This window comes from Lipotes vexillifer, unplaced genomic scaffold (genome assembly GCF_000442215.2).
Source record: "Lipotes vexillifer unplaced genomic scaffold, Lipotes_vexillifer_v1.1 scaffold575, whole genome shotgun sequence".
Classification (NCBI taxonomy): domain Eukaryota; kingdom Metazoa; phylum Chordata; class Mammalia; order Artiodactyla; family Lipotidae; genus Lipotes; species Lipotes vexillifer.
Window position 1 is genome coordinate 2,298,879 of NW_006780198.1, and position 22,917 is coordinate 2,321,795.

At 41.4% G+C, this 22,917-nt stretch overlaps 2 protein-coding genes across 2 annotated transcripts in view; one reads left to right on the forward strand and one right to left on the reverse strand.

The window, feature by feature from the left end:
* Positions 1 to 8,249, forward strand: part of PER3 (period circadian regulator 3) — a 60,610-nt gene extending 52,361 nt beyond the window's left edge. Inside the window, exons 19-21 of the mRNA XM_007453306.1 lie at positions 6,060 to 6,243; positions 6,815 to 6,965; positions 8,163 to 8,249. Coding sequence (XP_007453368.1) covers positions 6,060 to 6,243; positions 6,815 to 6,965; positions 8,163 to 8,249 — 422 coding nt within the window. The remainder of the gene's footprint in view (positions 1 to 6,059; positions 6,244 to 6,814; positions 6,966 to 8,162) is intronic.
* A 5,839-nt stretch (positions 8,250 to 14,088) lies between these two features.
* UTS2 (urotensin 2) lies at positions 14,089 to 19,246 on the reverse strand. Its single transcript, XM_007453307.1, has 4 exons — positions 19,144 to 19,246; positions 16,831 to 16,938; positions 15,677 to 15,718; positions 14,089 to 14,210 (listed from the first exon to the last, which is right to left on the reverse strand). The coding sequence occupies exons 1-4, from the start codon at positions 19,244 to 19,246 to the stop codon at positions 14,089 to 14,091; spliced, it is 375 nt and encodes a 124-aa protein (XP_007453369.1).
* Positions 19,247 to 22,917: the final 3,671 nt, after the last annotated feature.

A 22,917-nucleotide genomic window follows, 5' to 3' on the forward strand; every position in this document is an offset into this window, starting at 1 on the left:
AAAATGTATATGGAACCACAAAAGACCTCAAATAGCCAAAGTAATCCTGAGAAGAAAGAACAAAGCTGGAGGTATCACACTCCCTGAGTTCAAGCTATATCACAAAACTATAGTAATCAAAACAGCATGGTATTGGCAGAAAAACAGATACATAGCTCATTGGAACAGAATTGAGAGCCCAGAAATAAACCCACACATAAATGGACAATTAATTTATGACATAGGAGCAAAGAACATACAATGGAGAAAGGATAATCTCTTAAGTAAATGCCGTTGGGAAAACTGGACAGCCACATACAGAAAACGGAAACTAGACCCCTGTCTCACAGCCTGCACAAAAATTAACTCAAAATGACTTAAAGACTTGAATGTAAGACCCGAAACCATACAACTCCTAGATGAAAACATAGACAGTACACTCTTTGACATCAGTCTTAGCAATATCTTTCTGCTAATATATATCCTCAGTGGAAACAAAAGCTGCACAGCAAAGAAAACCATTAACAAAATGAAAAGACAACCTACTGTATGCGAGAAGATATTTTCAAATCATAAGGGGTTAATATCCAAAATATATAAAGAACTCATACAACTCAACAACAAAAAAACATACAACCCGATTAAAAAACGGACAGAGGAGCTGAATAGACATTTTTCCAAAGAAGACATGTAGTTGGCCAACAAACACGTGAAAGGATGTTTAACATCACTAGTTATTAGGAACTGCAGATCAAAACCACAAAGAGATTATCACCTCATATCCATTAGAATGGCTGTTATCAGAAAGGCAAGAAATAACAAGTATTGGTAAGAACGTGAAGAAAAGAAAACCTTCATACACTGTGGGTGGGAACGTAAATTGGTGTTGCTGCTATGGAAAACATATGGAGACTCCTCAAAAAATTAATAGAACTGCAGTATGATCCAGCTATTCCACTTCTGGGTGTTTAGCCAAAGAAAATGAAAACACTAATTCAAAAAGATATATGCATCCCTCTCTTCATCACAGCATTCGTTACAGTAGTCAAGATATGGAAACAATGTAAGTGCCCATCCATGGATGAATGGATAAAGAAGTGATGTATATTAAATATATTTTTTTTAATTTTAAAATACATTTATATACAGTACACACAATGGAATACTATTAAGCCATAAAAAGAGGAAATCTTGCCATTTGCAGCAAGATGGACTTCGAGGGTATTATGCTAGGTGAAATAAAGCAGAGGAGAAAGACAAATACTGTATGATTTCACTCATGTGTAGAATATAAAAAACAAACAGACCGAAAAAATGAAGAAAAACACAAAAACAAATACTCTGTAGTTACAGAGAACAGAATAGTGGTTACCAGAGGGAAAGGGGGGTGCTAAGTGGATAAAGGGGGTCAGATATATGGTAATGGAAACTACGTTTTTGGTGATGAGCATGCTGTAATGTATACAGAAGTAGAAATAACAATGTACACATGAAACTTATAAATGTCATAAACCAATGCTACCACGATAAAAAAAAAAAAAGATTTAAAAATAAATAAGTTGTAGAATCAGTTTCTTACTTCCTACACAAAAGCCGGCTGGGATTTTGATTGACTTCATGTTGAATCTACTGACCAATGTGGGAGGAATTATTACCCTAACAGTATTGAGTCCTCTGATCCACGAGTGTCATCTGTTTCTTTATTTCTGTAGGTCTTTAATTTTTCTCAGCAATGTTTTGTAGTTTTCAGTGTATAGGTTACACTTACTTTACTAAGTTTATCACTAAGGATTTCATAATTTTCATGCTATTGTAAATGGCATTTTAAAATTTCAATTTCCAATTGCTTGTTGTTAGCGTATAGAAAGCCAATCAAATTTTGTGTTTCGAACTTGTATTCTCAAAAGGTGGCATACTTTTACTTCTTTCTTTTCTGATCTGTATACCCTTAATTTATTTGTCTTTCCTTTTGGGACTGGCTAGGACCCACAGTATAGTACAGTATGTCCCCTACATATGAACCTTCAAGTTGCGAATTTTCAAAGGTGGGAACGTGCGTTCTGTCAGCATCAGGCGTGAGTGACATTGTAGCTTGCCCCCGGTCTCCTACTGCTGATGGCCCTTCAGCTCTACCATCTCCCACCTCCTCTCCCTCCTTCAGTCAGTAGCTCTTCTTGCCTGTTCACTCAATGCCAGCCCCTGGATGCCAGCTGTTGTACTGGACTAGTGTACTTTTCAAGGGACAGTACTGTAAGATTAAAAATGTTTTCTTTATTTTTTGTGTTTGTTTTTTATGCATTATTTGTGTGAAAAGTATTATAAACCTATTACAGCACAGTACTATATAGCCGATTGTGTTAGTTGGGTACCTCGCTAACTTTGTTGGACTTACAAACAAATTGGACTTAGGAACATGCTTTCAGAACGGAACTCGTTCATATGTAAGGGGCTTACGTATTGAATAGAAGTGGTTAGACAGACATTCTTGCCTTGTTCATCATCTTAGGGGGAAATCTGTCACAGTTTCAGTAAGTATGATGTTAAATGTAGGTTTTCCTTAAATGGCCTTCAGGAAGATTGAGGAAGTACCTTTCTGCTGCAGATTTACAGAGATGCTTTTTCTGCATCTATTTATTAAAATAAATTTATTTATTTATTTATTTTTGGCTGCATTGGGTCTTCGTTGCTGCACGTGGGCTTTCTTTAGTTGTGGCGAGCAGGGGCTACTCTTCGTTGCAGTGCGCGGCCTTCTCATTGCGGTGGCTTCTCTTGTTGTGGAGCATGGGCTCTAGGAACGAGGGCTTCAGTAGTTGTGGCACATGGGCTCAGTAGTTGTGACTCGCGGGCTTTAGAGCTCAGGCTCAGTAGTTGTGGCACACAGGCTTAGTTGCCCTGTGGCATGTGGGATCTTCCCAGATCAGGGCTCGAACCTGTGTCCCCTGCCTTGGCAGGTGGATTCTTAACCCCTGCCACCAGAGAAGCCCTTCTGCCTCTACTGAGATTAACCATATGGTTTTTCTCCCTTGTTCTGTTAATATGGTAAATTACATTAACTAATTTTCAAATATTAAATTAACCTTGTATTTGGTCATGCTATTTTATCCTTTTTATATATTACCGGTTTCTATATCCTAATATTTTAAGGATTCTTGCACCTATTATGAGAAATATTGGTCCATTGTCTTCTTTTCTTATGATGTCTTTATCTGGTTTTGGTATCAAGGTAATACTGGCCTAACAAAAGAAATGAGTTGGGCACTGTTCCCTCCTCTTCTGTTTTCTGGAAGAGTTTGTATTGAATTGATATTATATCTTCCTTAGTACGGTTGGTAGAATTCACCAGTGAAGCTATCTAGGCCAGAAGTTTTATGAAAACCCTTATGAAAGGGTTTTTAAAAACAAATTTGATTTTTTTTTAATAGACATGGTTAATAGACTCAGGTTATCTATTTCTTCCAAAGAATGATCTTTGGTAATTTGTATCATTCAAGATGATACAACTCCATTGTCCATTTCATCTAAGTTGTTGAATTTATTGGCATAAAGTTATTTATAATAGTCCCTATCCTTTTAATGTCTTTAGAATTTATACTAATGTCTCCTCTCCTCTCTATTTGCTGATATTATTACTTTTTCCTTATCATTCTGGCTCTATGTTTACCACTTTTATTAACTTTTCAAGGAAGCAACTTTTGATCTCATTGGGTTTATTTGCTATTTTTTTTTGGTCTTGTATTTTATTGATTTCTGCTCTAATCTTTATTATTTCATGTGTTTACTTTGGATTTTATTCACTCTTTTTCTAATTTCTTAAGGTGGAAGCTTAGAGCATTGATTTGAGACCCTTTTTTCCCCTCCTAATATAAACATTTAAGGTTTTATATTTCCCTCTAAGCACAGCTTTAGCTGCATCCCTCAAATTTTTGTATGAGTGTTTTCATTTTCATTCAGTCCAAAATATTTTATAATTTCCCTTATGTTTTCTTCTTTGACCATGGGTTATTAGACATGTATTTATTTCCTAATATTTGGGGATTTTCCAGGTATTTTATTGGTTACTAACTTAATTGCAGTCGGACAACATTCTTTGTATTTTTTTTTAATTTACTGAGGCTTAATAGTTCAGAATTTGGTCTGTCTTGATAAATGTTTCATATGCACTTGGAAAGAATGTGTGTTCTGCAGTTGTTGAGTAGCATCTTCTGTAAATGTAAATTTGGTCAAGTTGGCTGATAATGTTGATTCAGCCTTCTACATCCTAACTGAGTTTCTATCTACTTGTTTTCTCAGTTATTAAGATAGGGCTGTTAACATGTCCACCTATAATTGTGAATTTGTCTGTTTTTTTCTTGCTGTTCAATCCGTTTTTGCTTCATGTATTTTGAAGCTCTTTTATTAGTTGCATACACATTTAAGATTATGTGCTTTTGATGAATTGATTTCTCTGTTATGAAATGTACCTTTGTTGATGTCCACTTTGTCTGATATCAGTGTAGCTCTTCCAGCTTTATTTTGGTAGTGTTTACATGGCATATTTTTTTCCATCTTTTTACTTTTATCTGTGTCTTTATATTTAAAGTTGATTTCTGGTAACCAGTGTATGGTTGGGTATTGCTTCTTTATCTATGTGACAGTCTCTGACTTTTAATTGGAGTACTTAGACCATTTACATTTAATATGATTATTGATATGATCAGGTTTACATTAAATCTTCCATCTTGCTACTTGTTTTATGTTTGTCTCATTTGCTCTTTCTTCCTTTTTTCTCTTCCCCTCCTCCTTTTGGGTTAATTGTGTATTTTTAATGATTCTGTTTTCTCTCCGTTATTGGCCTCCCAGCTATTCTTTTTTTTTTTTTTTCCTTTTTTCCTTTTTTTTTTTAGTCATTGCTCTAGGATTTACACATGCATCTTTTACTTATCCCAGTTTACCTTCACATATTATACCTATTCTATCACTTTATGTCTAAGAACCTTAAAACAGAGTACTTCCATTTTCCCTCTTTTGTGCCATTTCTGTCATACACTTTACTACAACATGTATCATAAACCCCACAATAGAAGTTTTACGGTTTTTGCCTTAAACAGTTACCTTTTAATGAGGTTTTTCTAATGAGGAAAAATGTCTTTTATGTTTACCCATACCCTTTTTTAAAAAATTAGAGAGGTACTTTGTTTTGTTTTGTTTTAATTGTTCCAAAGTCAGTGAGAAGGACCTTGAAGGGTCACATGCAAGATAGGAAAGGAATGATCCATGAGGCTCCATAACAGCCATAAAGCGATGGGCCTTGGGATGGATGGATGTCTTCTCTGTTGTAACAGGAGGACGGTGAGGAGAGAATGTAGATATGAGTAAGTTTATGTTTGGTATCAGGATGATGAATTTCCTTTCTAGTGGCTTCCTTTTTTTTTTCCCTTAAAAAACAGGTGAGAGTGAGGGAGGAAATAGAGGAGTGGAAGATAATCCTGCTGGGGATAGACTAGTGCGCTGACCACAGAACTGTACCAGGATTACGGGCTTTGTGACGATCCTCGGGTGGTGATGAGTTTACTGTAGAACCAATGCACCCTGTTGTGCGTGACCTTCTCGATGCCTTTGGCTCCTTGGGCTTAGATGAGAACAGAATTGATAAGTGGCTTTATCAGAGTTACATTTTGATAGTTGTGGAAAACTAAAGGGAAAAAGAAGTCTCAGGCATTGCAGAGTGCTACTGAAGGAATGATGGGCTTTGGGCTCTAAGCAGAATGGCTAAGGCACTGTCCCCGATTTGTAGTTGGAACAGTAGAACAAACAAACAAGAAAGTGGAGCTGAGAGGTTGGTGACTTTGGAGACGGAGCAGCTGTGGCTGATGAGAACAAGCAAGAAATGGCCTTGGGGGGAGGATAGTTCAGGAAGACTGAGAAGGAGATCTTGGAAAGATCGAGGAACTGGAAGGCTGAGGTGACCTGGGATGATGGCTGCGCCGGGTGGTGAAGGACCCTACCAGCTAGTTGCCAAAGTCTTTGAAGAATGAGGGCCAGCTTGGCAAATCAGCCCCTGACGGGTATTTCCAAATTTTTTTGTTGTTGATTTTTGATAGGAAGCAGTGGCAGCAGTGTACACTTTGCTACTCGTGATTATTCTTCTGAAATCTTTCAAAATGGGCAGCAATCTCAGGATGTACAGAAAAAAGAAACATTTCCCAACTTAGCTGAAGAGTCCACCTGGAGAATGATAGAACAAACACCTGAGTGCATTCTGATGACGTATCAGGTGCCTGAGAGGTAAGAAAGCATGTTAGAAGACCCACCTTTATATAAGTGTTTTATGGTTTCTTAAGTGTGTTTTTTAATACAAAATGATTTTTAATGTTTTTATACGTATCCTTAGAGAAATGTATTCTCAAATTCATTCATTTGAAGTCAAAAGACAAATGATTTCTTAAAACAATGGTTGTAGTGGTAGTGACAATATAAATATGTTATGTGTCCTGAGACAAGAAAACAAAAGAGAGGCAGTGCTTTTCAAGACAGCCCACGGGTACGAGAACTTTCTTTAGAGCCTGGACTTTTTTCTCTCATTCTAAAAGGAGAGAAGACGTAAAGGAAATCTGTTTCTTCCATATGACTCATTAAAACACTATACAGGTATTTTCCATCAAGAGAAAGAGGGCTAGCTTTACCAGTCTGACAAAGAAATGAGTCAGTTGTTATATTTTTGATGTGTACGTCACATGTTAACAGGAGATATAAAGTATATTACAAAGTAAAAATAAGTGCCGTTCTTAGATCACAAGATAAAGACCCTGTGCCTTATTTAGGACTGTGAAGATTTTGTCTGTTTGTTTGTTTTCAGGGTTAAAGAAATTGTACTGAAAGAAGACCTAGAAAAGCTGGAAAGCATGAGGCGGCGGCAGCCGCAGTTTTCTCACGGACAAAGGGAGGAGCTGGCCAATGTGCATTCCTGGTTTCAGAGCCAGACGATCCCTCAGGAAATAGACATCCAGGTAAGCCCAGTAATAACAGCTGTCATGTGTTGCTGTTTTTGTGCCAGGTAGTGTTCTGGGAGCTTAGTGTACAGTCATCCCTCGTTTTCTGCAGGGGACTAGTTCCGGGACCCCCTGGGGTTCCAAAATCTGCGGATCCTCAAGTCCCTCATGTAAAATGACGTAGTGTTTGCGTGTAACCTATGCAACCTATGTCCTCCCGTATACCTTAAATCCTCTCCAGATTACTTATAATACCTAATGCAATGTAAATGCTATTTAAACAGATGTAAATTCAACGTACATTCTATGTAAATAGTTGCTGGTGCACTGCAAATTTAAGTTTTGCTTTTTGGAACTTTCTGGAATTTTTTTCCCCCAAATATTTTCGATCTATGGCTGGTTGAGTCTGTGGATGTGGAACCTGCAGAGAGGGCCGACTGTGCATTGCATGATCCCACTGAAGATCTTACTCTTCACAGTTGCTTCTGGGGTAGGTGTTATTATCCCTGCTTTACCAATAACAACAAAGTGAGGTACACAGATACTAAATAATTTGTACACTCAGCCCTCTATATCCACGGTTCAAATTTCAATCTGTAGTTGGTTGAATCCAAGGATGCGGAACTCTCGCGTGCAGAGGGCTGACTGTACCAAGGCATTTGTATAAGGACTTGAGCATCCACAGATTTTTGTCTCCTCAGGGCGTTCAGGAACCAAGCCCTCTGCACAAACTGAAGGACACTGTGTAAGCGCTCAGTTCTTCAGATTTTGAATGCAGGTCTTTTGGGCTCCACGTGTCTTTTTCTTCCACCAGTTGGAATGTTACGGGGCAGTTGGGAGTGAAGGCGCCCGCGCTCATATGTGACTGGCGGGGAGGAGAGTGTGGGATTTGCGTGTCACATGTGTGTGCGTGTTTGAAAAGACTTGAAGCTCAAGATGTAAGGGTCACGCCAGAGGATTCAGGATTCATGCCGAGCAGGCATTTCTGTGAGAAGAGTACATGAAGAATGAGCCCCCAAACAATTTAAGCAAAAGTATTTAAACAATTGCTGTCATTTCCCTTCTAATGATAAGGGATGAACTGTAATGCGTACTCTTAGATGTGAATAAGTGGGAGAATGAGACACAGGTTGCTTGGCCGGCGTTTTACCGGTTTAACAACTTTTCAGGTGACTTCACATCAAATAACCTGCCTGCTTTTGTTCCTTTTTGGAGGGCTGTGTCACTTGCGAAAACGGAGCTTCAGCTGGTGATGCTGCAGAATCCTGTGGTCCGGATCCAGCAGAAGCAGCAGTTGAGTGACTCTGAAGATGCACCCGTACTCCCTCTCCAGGCCTGTGGGACAGCTAGACCTCCTTATGATTCTCTATAAACCCCTGGGTCTTAAATGACCATGAAGTTATCATTGAATATTAAGCTTTTTCCTTCCTGATTTTTTAACAGACATCATTTTCCTGAAGCAGACATTGTATATAGACTCTTTTCCTTGTCTTTTTCCCCAGTGTATTTAAACTGTCAAATAGACTCTTTTTCTAGTTTAGCTGTCCTCTAATGAGATCGGATGACCTCTAAAGAGGTATGTGTACAGTCAAACTTTATATCAGATGTCACCCCGAGTAAATTACAATGAGAAGTATAGCTAGAGGGCTTCCCCAGTGGCGCAGTGGTTAAGAATCCTCCTGCCAATGCAGGGGACACGGGTTCGAGCCCTGGTCCAGGAAGACCCCACAGGCCGCGGAGCAACTAAGCCCGTGCGCCACAACTACTGAGCCTGCGCTCTAGAGCCCATGAGCCACAACTACTGAAGCCCACGCACCTAGAGCCCGTGCTCCGCAACAAGAGAAGCCACCGCAACGAGAAGCCCGCGCACCGCAACGAAGAGTAGCCCCTGCTCGCCACAACTAGAGGAAGCGCACGCACAGCAAGAAGACCCAGTGCAGCCAAAAATAAAATAAATAAAATAAATAAATTTATTAAAAACAAACAAAGTATAGCTAGAAAGAGCCCCAAACCTTAGCCTCATTGATTTTGTTCTGTTGTTACATGAATCATTTCCTCCTGTTAGAGACTTCGAGAAATCCCCGCTATGGGCCACGTACCTTTCCTAACAGTGTCCATAAATACAGTGCCCTCACCTGGTCTTTGCACGGTGACCCATCCCTCCACAGTTAGGGTTTCTAGGACATTCTAGTTTTCTCACAATGCAACACAGATCACTTCAGCATTGACCAGTATGAAACTGTATTGTCCGTTGTTGTACCGGAAATTCCTAGCTTTTAGAGTTAAATTTTGACCTTCATTTTTGTAGATGCTTTCCCTTTTGATTTTCTACCTTCCACTAAAATTCTCAAAGTCTTAGTTGAAAATGGATCAGCTTAACAATGAGCTTATTCTTTGCAGGGTTTGAATTAGCTTTTGCGTGTGTAATGTTAAAACAAAAGAGTTTCTAGCTCAACCAGCTTCTGACTCTTGGAAATTTTTAAATAATGATTGCAAAAAGTTTTTAAAGTTATGTAAGAGTTAATGTTGTTCTTATATGCGTATGTGTTTAAATGTTGACTTATCGAAACTAACAGTTAACTCTTTCTTTCCAACCAATTTACACAAAAGAAGGTCTCTCAATCCCTGCCAGAGGTCTGATTGGCACTGCCTTCTTTTTTTCCTTAAATAGGGGTAAGTGTTGCCCTTAAATAGGGGTAAGGGGCCTACGGGAGGTCCCTAGCCAAGAGGGTTGCAGAATCTGCCACAAATGAGGGCTTCCTGGGCCTGCTGAAGTTGTGTCTTTTAAGAAGTGAGTGAGTTGTTTACATGATAAGTGAGCCCCCTCTTCTTAGAGAAGTGATGATTCCTTCTCAAACTTGGAATGACGTGCAGTGCACGCCCACGTAGATCAGAAACAGGAATAGAAGAAAATGAAGGCTGGAATAACCTTTTCTCTTATTTTAAATAACATGCAACAAACTAACTTACTTTTCTTCTGTTGTTGTTGTTTTTTTGTTTTAGGAAAACACTTCTTCCTTTCAAGTTTTATAGTTTTTTATAAAATGCATCCTGATCATAATTATGAGAATCAACCTTTCTATCTACAATGCTGCTGGACTCTGATTTTCAAGCCTCGTAGCTTAGATTTACTTTCTAAAGTGGAACAGACGGCTCTCGAATCTGCAGGGGATTGGTTCCAGGACCCCCTGGCAGATGCTAAAATCCATGGATGCTCAAGCCCCTTCTATAACACGGTGGTACAGTCAGCCCTGTGTACCCGCGGATCCACACCCAGGATTCTACACCCCTCCCCGATTCTCCCCACCAGGAATGCGGGGGGCCAACTCTAGTTTCCTAGAAGGTAAATCTTTCTTCAGGTGTCAGAACCAGTTTCAAATGATGCCCGTGACATTTCCTGGAATTTTCTCACTTTAAGCTGTTCCATGCCCATATTCCTGTCTTATGAATAGAGAACTCTCCTATTCTGCTCCATCTCCATTGTTAAATGATCTCTGAAGCCCTTGTTGTGTTGGTCCAGTTGTGTGGTATTTTTGCCGTTGCTGAAAAATCAAATTTTAAAAAATGGACCAGCCTGGATATTGTCCATCAGTAGAATCGCTGTGACCTTCTGTAGTGATAACCTTTTTAATTTTTTTAAATCAAAAATGACATGGAGCAATCAGAGGACTGTTCTGCATTTGTGAACATGTTTTTTAAACCTGACCTTCTCTAACATAAGCCCTCTTTTCGATTCTTCCTGGATGTTTGTTTTATCGACATTTGCTTATTTCTTTGCCTTACTACACATTTAGGGTCAATTTAAAATTGGTGCTTGTTGTAAGCAGATCTATAAAACCATTTGTAGTTTTGATACTTTGATAAGTCGCCGAATTGGCATGTTTAGAGTTTGGACCATGATGCTTCTGCTGCTGAGGATGAGCAGACGATGTTCAGCAGTGCGGCTGCCGCCCCCCAGGGGGGCTCCCCCCAACTTTAAACAGTTGTTCAAGTTTATTAACTTTTTGTATCGATAACTATAGAAATTGGTAATAAAAATGTATACTGTAGGCTTCAGTGTTTACATAAATGTTACCAAAAAGCTGTATTTTCTTGGATAAGAGGCCAGGATTTATGAACAGCAGAATGCTGTGTGAATGGAATCGTTGACAGTTAAGTGCAACTTCCTCATAACTCACAAGGTAAATTTAATCCAAATGGAAATTTTCTTTTAACTGAGTTTATAATTAACTGTGAATTTACTTGTTTTTAATGGTTATTAATATTTGTTTTGTTTTGTTTTGTTTTTTCGGTACGCGGGCCTCTCGCCGTCGTGGCCTCTCCCGTTGCGGATCACAGGCTCCGGATGCGCAGGCTCAGCGGCCATGGCTCACGGGCCCAGCCGCTCCGCGGCATGTGGGATCTTCCCAGACTGGGGCACGAACCCGCGTCCCCTGCATCGGCAGGCGGACTCCCAGCCACTGCGCCACCAGGGAAACCCGGTTATTAATATTTTAATCGGGTATCTTTTTAAAGCAAAAACAATAAACAGTATACATGTAAAACTTGAGAAATTTCTCGCACTGCCTCAACAAACCTTTGCCCTGAATGTGTATTTTACATCATTGAGGAATATTTACTGAGATTGAGAGACACTGCAGGGTGCTCACGTTAGGGTCACTCTGTGTCTGCGTCTCTGTCATCTCTGCATCCAAGGTCCTGCTCGGTGACACCACAGCATTTAGTCCTCACTTCAGCCCTGGGAGGAGCTTATTGGGTTCTGAGCAAATGTACATGCTTTTTAATGCCAATTTTTTAATTTTGGGCTGTGTTGAGTCTTTGTTTCTCTAGTTGCGGTGAGTGGGGGCTACTCTTCGTTGTGGTGCACAGGCTTCTCATTGCAGTGGCTTCTCTTGTAGCGGAGTGTAGCTTCTCTTGTAGCTCTGGGCATGCAGGTTCAGTAGTTGTGGCTCGCGGGCTCTAGAGCACAGGCTCGGTAGTTGTGGCTCGCGGGCTCTAGAGCGCAGGCTCAGTAGTTGTGGTACACGGGCTTAGTTGCTCCGCGGCATGTGGGATCTTCCCGAACCAGGGCTCGAACCCATGTCCCCTGTGTTGGCAGGTGGATTCTTAACCACTGCGCCACAAGGGAAGTCCCTTTAATACTAATTTTAATGCCTCATTTACAAAATTTAGTTATCAAGATTACTCTTTCAGATTCTGTAGAGTGAACCTGTGTTTCACAAAGTCTGACTGTGGAACTGGCAGCAACAGAATCTTGGAATTAAAATATGAATCGGGATCCTGAAGCCAACAGGACTTGCTAAATGTTACACCTTTCAAACCACCTGCACCTCCTGTCGTAATAAAACAACAGCAACCCAAGAAGGGAAGAGAACTCAGTGTTGATGGGATGTGTACTCCTCCCGCAGGGACTGTTCTGGTGCTTCCCATGAATTATTTAATACAACCACGAAATAAGCAGCGGCACTGCCCTCATTTTACAGAGAAGGACACGGGGGTGGAGAGAGCTGGATGACCTGGCTGGGGGCTCACAGCTGGGTGGGAGCAATGACTTGACGCCAGAGCCCCGGCTGTAAGAGCAGCTGCCTAGTATCACAAAACGGGAGGGATTTGGGATTCTACGGCGACAGAATCCACCCTAAGCTCTTGCTGGTGTCATAAACATACCGGCGTGGGGCCAGAGTCCTGTGTTAGGGAACTGGATTCAGTTGAATTTCAGCAGTGAGCGATGCCACAGCATCCTCACAGCCACCTGTCAGCATGTTCCTGAGATGACGCATCCATCCTTCAAGCTGGAAACAACTTGCCTACAGATTTGTTCTTGATGTTTTAGACAAGAAAAGGAAAGATTTATCAGACCTGCGCTCTAAAGAGATTTTGGATGGTTGTTGACAAGATCAATACTGATTATGTGGCTGTTTGGTGCAGACCTGACCCTTCATTCCTCCTGAGTTGGGGGTGTGATTGGTGACAGAGCCGAGAAGGGGAGCCTGGGTTTCCCATGAGAAGTGCTCTCCCACGGGCATGGGCCGTGCTGGGAGCTGCGTGGAGCTCGCGGGTCTCAGCTCCATACTCTATACATAGATAAGCTACGATGGTATAGATGTATTAAGAGGATAAGTTAGGATGTGCACACACACACGGCTTTTAAAAATTAACAAACCAGGCTATATCTTCCATTCCACAATCTTAAATCCCACCTCAAGTTTCTTCTCTAAGAAACAGATTATGAAGGTATTTTTCTAGTACTGTGCTCCTTGAGCTCACAGAAACTGACATCAAACAAGCTTCATTGTGAAGAGATTAAAGTTTTCAAGTGTTCAGTACTTAGGTTAGCTAAGGGAGAGGGGATCGGAGTGTGTGGACGCCCTCCTTCAAAAACAAAGGAGAATTCAGACTGTTCCCAGCCCTCATCTTTTTTTTTTTTTTTTTTTTTTTTTTTTTTTGGCAAAATCTTTTTTTTTTGTTTTTTTTTTTTTTTTTTTTTTTTTTGCGGTACGCGGGCCTCTCACCGCTGCGGCCCCTCCCTCTGCGGAGCACAGGCTCCGGACGCGCAGGCTCAGCGGCCATGGCTCACAGGCCCAGCCGCTCCACGGCATGTGGGATCTTCCCGGACCGGGGCACGAACCCGTGTCCCCTGCATCGGCAGGCGGACTCTCAACCACTGCACCATCAGGGAAGCCCCCTAGCCCTCATCTTTAAGCATCCTTCACTTTGGACGCTTTTCCAAGCTAAGATACTGATTTTTTTTTTTTTTAAGTAATATCTCACGTTGTTATTTTTAAGGGTTGAGAGACATCATCACTAAGATAATGTAGGTTAAATGATTTGTAGTTTTACTGTTTTAACTAAAATTTACTTTTATGATTTTTTCTTCTTAGTATTTGCTTCTTTTCATTTATTTGTTTACTTTTAGATAATTCTTTAAAGATAAATTGATGGATAGATTTTCAGGATATGTTTATAAGTAAAAGAACCACTCATGATATTTGTAAAACATAGAGGATTTATTTTCCGAATAATAATGAACAGGGTATAGCTTGCCTAGTTTTTCATCTATACTGCTTTCAAATCAAGCGTTTTTATTTTACTTTTCCTAAGATGGTTGGTTTTGAGTTGACTAGTAGATGTTCATGTCACTTCAGACACAGTATTTCCAGAAGCATTCAGAGGGAGTTCCACGTTTCTTGTATGGTTTCCTGATTCTGGCTAAAAGGTGACTCAGTAAAATGTTAGGATCTTGTCCTGAGAAAGCCTGAAATTAAAACAATCCAAATAAAAAAACAGGTTATCAATGAATTGAGTCCTACACACACTAATAGGAACTTAGTTCCTTTAAAAAGTGTTTTCTTGCTGTTTTATGGGATAGAATTGTGGTGAGCGCCCAGCGTGTAGGCTCTGGAAGGTCTCCTTGTGCCCTACCTGTGGTCCATCCAGTCTGTTTAAGCCCTGTGATTGCCGTGAACTTTCCTAAATGCTTATTGACCTATTTCTATTTAAATCTGTCAGTAACATGTTCTGCCCATTTACTGTCTTCTCTGTAAAGTAGGCCTTTTATTTGCCTTGAAATTAACTTCTTTAAGCATGGACCCTTACTTTTTTTTTTCTGGGATTTCATGAGTAAATGCTAATCACCTTTATGATTTTAGAGTCTTTCATCATAACCCTTCTATTCGGAACAATATAAACATTTGAATGATAACGTTTAATGTAGAAGCCATCCCCATCCCCTTCTGGATGGTTTACCTGCCCTGTGGCCTCAGGTGGTGTATGACATCTTCAGAATTGAGGGATTCCAGAGTATATTTTTATAAGGATGGAAATGGGTGCTACACCAAAAAAAGGTGTCTCCAGTCAAAATATTTGGGAAATGATTGGTTAAAATTAAATATGCTTATCTCATTTCCTGGAGGCTTTAACATGCTAATAATGTACATAAAGAATTACCAGGATGGGAGAGGGGCCAGAACCCAGGGCGTCACTCTAGGCTGGCTCGTGGGACTGGTATACCTGGAAAGCCCTTTAGGAGACACTAATTTAGAGTTTGAGGGGTTGATAATGATCAAATACAGATTTTTCTTTTAGTGTTTAAGGTCCTCCATTAACTGTGCATCATTTCTAACCATTTAATATTATCATTCATCAATCCCAATCACAGTCTGTCTCCTGCACCCAAAATGATTTCCTTCATATTCTGCTCTATCATACATATGACATCTCAGGGTTTTGACCGTGTCTTTCTTCTATTTAGACATCATATGGCAGTGCTTTTCATACTTTATTTAATGTGCATAAGAATCACCTGGGGAATCTTGGTAAGATGCAGATTTTGATTCAGTAGGTGCTGGGGGGCGGGGTCTGAGAGTCTGCATTTCTCACAAGCTTCCACATGATACCAATACTGCTGGCCCTCGGACCACGTGAAGATGATCAATGACACAGCACAAGTGGATGACAAACTTGAGGACAGGGGCCTTATCTATTTTTTATTCTCTTAAACTCGTTATAATAATTTATCCAGAATGGGCACTGTATAAGCTCTTGTTGCATCCACATTTATATGGATCAAAATTTGGAACATGCTTTGAAGTAATACTGACTGACCAGTTATTCTAAGGTGTGATTTCTACCGAAAATGCTCGACTGGCTCATGAATTGAGGCTCCTCTACAGTCACGGCATAGCATGCTCACTTTTGTAACGTAATTCTCATGATGGAGCTACTTACCTTTCTCACACTTCCTCTTGGGTAAAAAATGTTGGTACCGAGATCTGGAAAACAGTATTTTGAAACCATTCATCATCAGATCTATTATTTCCATTTTACACTTGTCTTATTTAAAACACAAAATAGAATATTCCTAAATCACGTCTAGTTTCTGATTTTCCTTTTTTTCACACCACAGTGATATTTACTTGAAGGAAGATAGGCAGGCACCTGGTTCTTTCTCGCTTCCGGAATTCACAAAGGGCACTGCATTTTCCTGAGTTAGCAGTTCAGTAGTTTCTCAAAAATATTTTATAACAAGTGAAATTCTTTCTACTAAACAAGGTCTATTAAAAGACTCCATTTTGTTTCCAGAATGTCCTGAGCATTTCTATCAGTGCTGGGAGGAATACAGTGACAGAGAAAATAGTAAAAGCTGCCATTTCATGGATTACTTTGTGTGCCACTGTGCTGAACATTTTACTTGCATTTTCTCATTGACTGAACTTCACAATAACCCCATGAGATGGGCATTTTTATCATTCCGTTTACTGGTTTAAGAAACTGAGTTACAGATAAAGTAATTTGCTTAAGACTTGAGTAAGTGGGAAACTGGGATTGTAAACTTCACTTATTGAAAACTGGGATAATGCCCTCCTTCCCCCCAAACTCAAAGTCCCTACAGAGAACAGATATACTGAGGGACCAAGCAGAGCAGGATGCTTGGAAGGAGTTGCTGAGAAAAAGAAAACAGAAGATGTCAGAGGAAGTCTTTATGCCCGGAGGGGGGAGCGTTGGGTAACTAACTCATTTTATATAGGTGATCTTTATATTCCAAAGTAGGATTTTACCTCATCTGATTCATGAGCACAGGGAGTAAGTTCAGTGGCAAAAAAATCAGACAGGTTGGGGGCTTCCCGGGGGCTTCCCGGGTGGTGCAGCGGTTGGGAGTCTGCCTGCCGATCCAGGGGACGCGGGTTCGTTCCGCGGTCCGGGCAGATCCCACATGCTGCGGAGCGGCTGGGCCCGTGAGCCATGGCCGCTGAGCCTGCGCGTCCGGAGCCTGTGCTCCGCAACGGGCGAGGCCACAGCAGTGAGAGGCCCGCGTACCGCAAAAAAATTAAATAAAATAAAACAATCAAATAAAATCAGGCTGTAAACACAAGAATCATTTTACCTGCTTTCCTAAGACCATCTCCTGTCTCTGCACCTGACATCTCTGGCAGCATCTGCAGGATGGAAGCTCTTTCCAGCTCATCCGAATTTGATTCGACATCTTCAGGTGCTACACAGAGTAGAGACAGATCTTAGCAACTCAGCTGTTTCTTCAATCACTTCTGCTCCTTATTGCCTTTTGTGGGGTACCAGGGACTAGGAGATAATACTAGAAAAACTTCAAATACTAAGTTCCGGGTTTGTCGCCAGTAGTATTTTAACCGAGAAGTGGAAATGCTACAGTCCAGTTCACAAGCCAGCAGAACAGGAAATCAAGCGTGTGACTCTCATTCTGATTCCTCCTGCCTGTGTGGCCTTGCCAGGCTGTTCACTGCCTTGAACAGCACTTGCACTTACAAAGTGATTCTTCCTTACTTCTATTCACCTACTGCTGCCTTTTGCCTTTTGCTTTTAGACATATGGGTGGTGAAATTGGAGTGAGAGGAAAAATGAAGGAGTGGTTTTCTAAAAGACAGGATTGTTAAGGTTCTTCCTGTAAAGCAAATAGGATGGCATCACCTCTTATCTGCCTGGCCTCCAAGATTTAGAAACAATTGTCAGGAAAGAGCCAGCTTTAAAATACTCTTTAAAGAAGTTGATAGCAACATTTTCAGGGTGAAATCTGGTCAGCTTAGTGGCATAGAAGATGCATGGGAAGTGTGTGCAAGGTGTGTGGGAAGTGAGTGTGAGGTCTGGTGAGCAGACTCTGGACCCTGGCAGAGCAGTCTTGGCCAGGTGCCACAGTGGAGAGATCGGAGCTTCTGGGGAGTCCTGTACTATCCACTTGCTTCACTAAGGCTTCCAAATCCTCAGCTACAACCTTGATTGGAAAACAAAGAGCAAAAGCCATTGTGAAGGCTTCTGGGCACATTCACAGGACTTCTGAAGAATATTAATGAGAAATCTATAAAATTTGGTCACACATCAATGTTTATGTCATGAAGGATCATTTATGGAGAAACAAATAAGTAGGAAAAAATTTCAGGCAAAAACTCTAATGTAAGCTGCCACCTGTTAAGGATTTAAGTGAGGGGCTTCCCTGGTGGCGCAGTGGTTGAGAGTCCGCCTGCCGATGCAGGGGACGCGGGTTCGTGCCCCGGTCCGGGAAGATCCCACATGCTGCGGAGTGGCTGGGCCCGTGAGCCATGGCCGCTGAGCCTGCGCGTCCGGAGCCTGTGCTCCGCAACGGGAGAGGCCGCAACAGTGAGAGGCCTGCGTACCGCCAAAAAGAAAAAAAAAAAGAATTTAAGTGAGATGCTACACTCATCTAAGTTTGGAAAAATCATAATCATGATATGTAAATTTTTGAGGATGACAGTAATATCTGAATGTTCATTCTTGGTTTCATCTTATGCTTTTCACTGTTCTTTTTTTTAAATAGCAGAGATTCAATAAAGTTAATGCCCGATTTAGCCATTAAGATGACTGCCACTTATGAGTTCAGTGACTGTGGAAGTTGACTGATAGTGCATGAATTAGAGCTTGACATTATCAGAAAGCTGCTTGAGAGAAACTTTAGAGAGTAGAAATTATAAAATCAATGGCTTAGAAGAGATTTTTCCTTTATTAAAAAAAATGTCTAAAGTATCCACAATTAAGGACAAGTTAAAATGGTTATGAACCTAATACCCAAGCACCAACCTTTTCGTTTCTTAAACTAAATTAAGAGCTAACAGCACAATAAGTATCTGCTTGACTGATACACTTTAAGAGAATTCCACTTAGAATTGAACTGAATGAAACATCAATCAAAAGGAAAACATAAATGTACTTGGAAATCTGTGTCATCCCTAGCCCCAGCTAGTCACTTCTTTATTTTTTAATAAACATTTTTGTTTCATATAACACATGTCAGATGATTACTTTTTAGCTTAAAATAAGATACAATAAAAATATTTTAACCTATAATTGGAACAACCAATTCTGCATTCATCCAGTTCATTTAAAATAGAAACGAAAAGCAATGATGTTTTAAATTTAGTGCCATTTTCAAAATTGAAAAAAAAAAAGCTGATCAAAATAACTTAGAAATATAGAAGTGACATTAAATAAGCAATGTTACCCTTGTACTTTTACATTTTAGAAAGGAAAAAAAAACCTATCCATTACTGATTCTGAGATGTTTTGTAAGGACCCTCAGAATTCTTTTCATAGCTGGGACTAGTAATTTCACAAGACTCCTTTAAGAAAGAATTTTCATTCTTATCTCTAACATTGCATTTAAGACCCTTGAAGACTCTTTCAAGGCTGACATAAGGGAAATAAATCATTTTACCTGAGAGCTGCAGGGGCTCTTCCCTGGAGTCAAGGACAGGAAGAGACCAGAGAGGATTTAAGCATCCTATGAAAAGCAAACAGCAGGAGACCAGCTTATACATGATTGGCAGGAGGCAGAAGTCTTCCTTCTCGGCTTCTGTTTGTCAGAACTTTCAACTTGCTTCTTCTCGGGGATATAGCTCAGTGGTAGAGCATTTGACTGCAACTTGCTCCTTCTCATTCTGTGATCAGCGATTATATATATTATCCTATGACCTCATATCATCCCCTACAAAAATAAATAAATAAATTTATTGGCTATGAAGGCTGAAAGACAATCACTTTGCATTGATGTAATTTTTCAAAGTAGCAACTCATAGACAATAAATTTACTGTCTTGTTGCCTAGTGTACAAAATAGGTATTAAATAAAGAACAGTTACGTTTATAAATCTGGCAAAAGGAGTAACTGGGAGCAATAAATCATGAGTTAAAGAAAGGATAAGACATGAGTTGACGTGGCCAAGGCAGAGACATGGATTTATGAGTCCTACCCAGCAGAAATATTGTGGAGCATGGCAAGAAATGTGTTGCTTTCCTTTTTTTAATCTTTTGTGAATGAATAGATGAATTGTCATATTGTTTTGGGGGCTGCCATGCCTGAAGAATGACAATGTGTGGAATAAAACTCAAAACCAGTTATTTATTTTTAAAAAGTGAAGATAAGTTAAATGCATTGTGAACATTCAGGCTCAAGGCAAGTTGTGTACATACACTAAGCCTCAGGTAAAACTACGAGTATAAGGGTCTTCAGAGTAGGGAAATAACTTTCCTGAAAGTTGGATATTACTCATTAAGGGGGATGACTTCCACCTCCACTCTGCCCGGCGGCTCCCAGCCTGGATCGTTGCAGTAGCCTCCTTGCAAACATCCTCAAGGCTGCACTCTGCCCACCAGTCTCATCTCAAAACAGCACAGTGATGCTATTAGCACATTAAGTTAGGTCACATCGGCTCTTTGCTCAAAACCCAGTTCTGGACCTGAACATAAAAGTTAAAACTAAAGAATTTCTAGGAAAAATAAATAAATAGATGAACACCTTCACAGCCTGAGGGTAGGCAAATATTTCTTAGACATGACACCAACCATATAAGAAAAGAATGGATAAACTGGACTTCATCAAAATTAGAAACATCTGCTCCTTGAAAGATACTGTTAAGAAAATGAAAACGCCAACCACAGCTGTGAGAAAATATTCACAAAACCAGTGCCAGAGTGAAGACTTCTCCAGTATATGTATAAAGAATCCCAACTCAATAAGTCAGTAAGTCAATTAAAAGAATGAGCAAAAGGTTTGACATGAAAACATACATCCAACAAACACCTGTACACAAATGTTCATAGCTGTAAGTAACTAAATGGCCCAGGTGTCCATCAACAGGGTTCTCGGTAAATAAGCTGTGCTACAAACACACAGTGGGATTCCACTCAGCAACGCAAAGGAACTATTGATAAACGCAACATGGACAAATCGCAAAAACTTTATGCTGAGTGAAATGAGCCACACCCAGAAGAGTACATATTGCATGAGTCCATTTAAATGAAGTTCTAGAACAGGCAAAATGAATCCGTGGCATCAAAAAACAGTTCGGTGAGAGATGGAGGGTTGACGGTGGGGAGACAAAGAACTTTTGGGGGCAATGAAAATGTTCTAACCTTATCAAGGCAGTGGTTTCCTTGGTCAAAACTCATCAAGCTGGGACTTCCCTGGTGGTGCAGTGGTTAAGAATCCGCCTGCCAACGCAGGGGACACAGGTTTGAGCCCTGGTCCGGGAAGATCCCACAGGCCACGGAGCAACTAAGCCCGTGCGCCACAACTACAGAGCCCGCGAGCCACAACTACTGAAGCCCATGCACCCTAGAGCCTGCGTGCTGCAACTACTGATGCCCACGTGCCTACAGCCCGTGCTCCGCAACGAAAGAAGCCACCTCAATGAGAAGCCCATGCACCGCAACGAAGAGTAGCCCCCGCTCGCCGCAACTAGAGAAAGCCCACATGCAGCAATGAAGACCCAATGCAACCAAAAATAAAATTAAAAAGTCGGGCTTCCCTGGTGGTGCAGTGGTTGAGAGTCTGCCTGCCGATGCAGGGGACACGGGTTCGTGCCCCGGTCTGGGAAGATCCCACATGCAACGGAGCGCCTGGGCCCGTGAGCCACGGCCGCTGAGCCTGCGTGTCTGGAGCCTGTGCTCCACCGATGGGAGAGGGCACAGCAGTGAGAGGCCCGCGTACTGAAAAAGAAAAAAAAAAAAAAAAAAAAAAAAATTAAAAAGTCATCAAACCGTACACTTAAAATGGGCATGTTTTATCGTATGTAAGTGATACCTACATAAGGCTGATTGGTTTTAGAGATTTAAAACCACGGTCTCCTGACTTCAGTTTCACTTCTTCCAATACCGCCCTCCCCTGACAACTCCACTCCAGCCATGCTCCCTCCTTACTACTCCCTGAACGTGCCCCTGCCTCAGGCCATTTGCAACTGCTGCTTCTCCCTCCCCTGGATTGTTCTTTCCCCAGATGTGGTGCCTGGCTCTCTTCCTCACCTCCTTCAAGTGTTTGCTAAAACATCACCTCCTACGTGAGGAATCCCCCAGCCCTGCTATTTAAAAGTTGCAATGAACCCACCCCCAGCATTCCTCATCACTCTTCCCTTGCTCTGTTTTTTCCACAGCACTAAGCTCCCTCCAGCACATTATATATTTTATATAGTTATTATACAAAGTAGGCACTCAATAAATATTTGTCGAATCCGTGAATGGGGTGCCAACCACAGGTCAGGCCTTGTTGAGGGTAAAGAGCAGTGAACAAGAGGAAAAGAAGTTTCTACTCTTATGACCTTCCTAACCGGAGGAGACAGACAACACAACAGATAGATACTGTGATTATTTTTTATTGCCATGAAGAGGCTTAAAGCTTAGTGCAGAGATGCAGCTGTGGGGCAGTGGTTGGGGAAGATGTTGTTTTACACGGGGCATCCAGGAGGCCCCTGGGAAGGGACAGACGCCCAAATGAAGTGCGGGAGTGATAAGTTTGGAGGCTCCCGCATAGGAAATCGAGGAGGGGTGATCAGGGAAGCAGGAGGAGCACTAAAAGAAGAGTCCCGGCCTTCCCTGGTGGTGCAGTGGTTGAGAGTCCGCCTGCCAATGCAGGGGATACAGATTCGAGCCCTGGTCTGGAAGGATCCCACATGCCTCGGAGCAACTAGGCCCATGAGCCACAACTACTGAGCCTGTGCTCTAGAGCCCACGAGCCACAACTACTGAGCCTGCGCGTCTGGAGCCTGTGCTCCACAACAAGAGAGGCCGCGACAGTGAGAGGCCCGTGCACCGCGCTGAAGAGTGGCCCCCGCTCGCCGCAACTAGAGAAAGCCCTTGCACAGAAATGAAGACCCAACACACCCAAAAATAAATAATTTTATAAATAAATAAATAAAAGAAGAGTCCTGGTGCTAGTGGAGAGTGGGAGCCATGCTGCTGACAGGCTGGGACACTGTCCAGCTCGGAGCCCTGATACGGGTCGCCTGGGGGTCACTGGTGTTTCAACAGGGCAACAACAGGGCAATTTCACACAACCTGTCTGGTGAGGTGGAAGGTGGTAGTCTTATTTCAGGCTCATTTCCTCATTCAGCAGACATCTCAGCACCTACCACGTGCCAGCACTGCCTGGTGTGGGGGGGGAAACAGTTGTGGCCCAAGAGGACAGAGATGGCCCTCAAGAACCTGATAGCAGGAAT

Excerpts from the sequence above, each read along its gene's own strand:
- UTS2 (XM_007453307.1), bottom strand. The coding sequence starts at position 19,246 with ATGTATAAGCTGGTCTCCTGCTGTTTGCTTTTCATAGGATGCTTAAAT. Across the intron at positions 15,719-16,830 it reads AGATGGTCTTAGGAAAGCAG|ATCTCGGTACCAACATTTTT; the intron begins GTAAAATGATTC and ends ACTGTTTTCCAG. Across the intron at positions 14,211-15,676 it reads CCCAAGAGGAAGTGTGAGAA|AATTTCAGGCTTTCTCAGGA; the intron begins AGGTAAGTAGCT and ends TTGGATTGTTTT.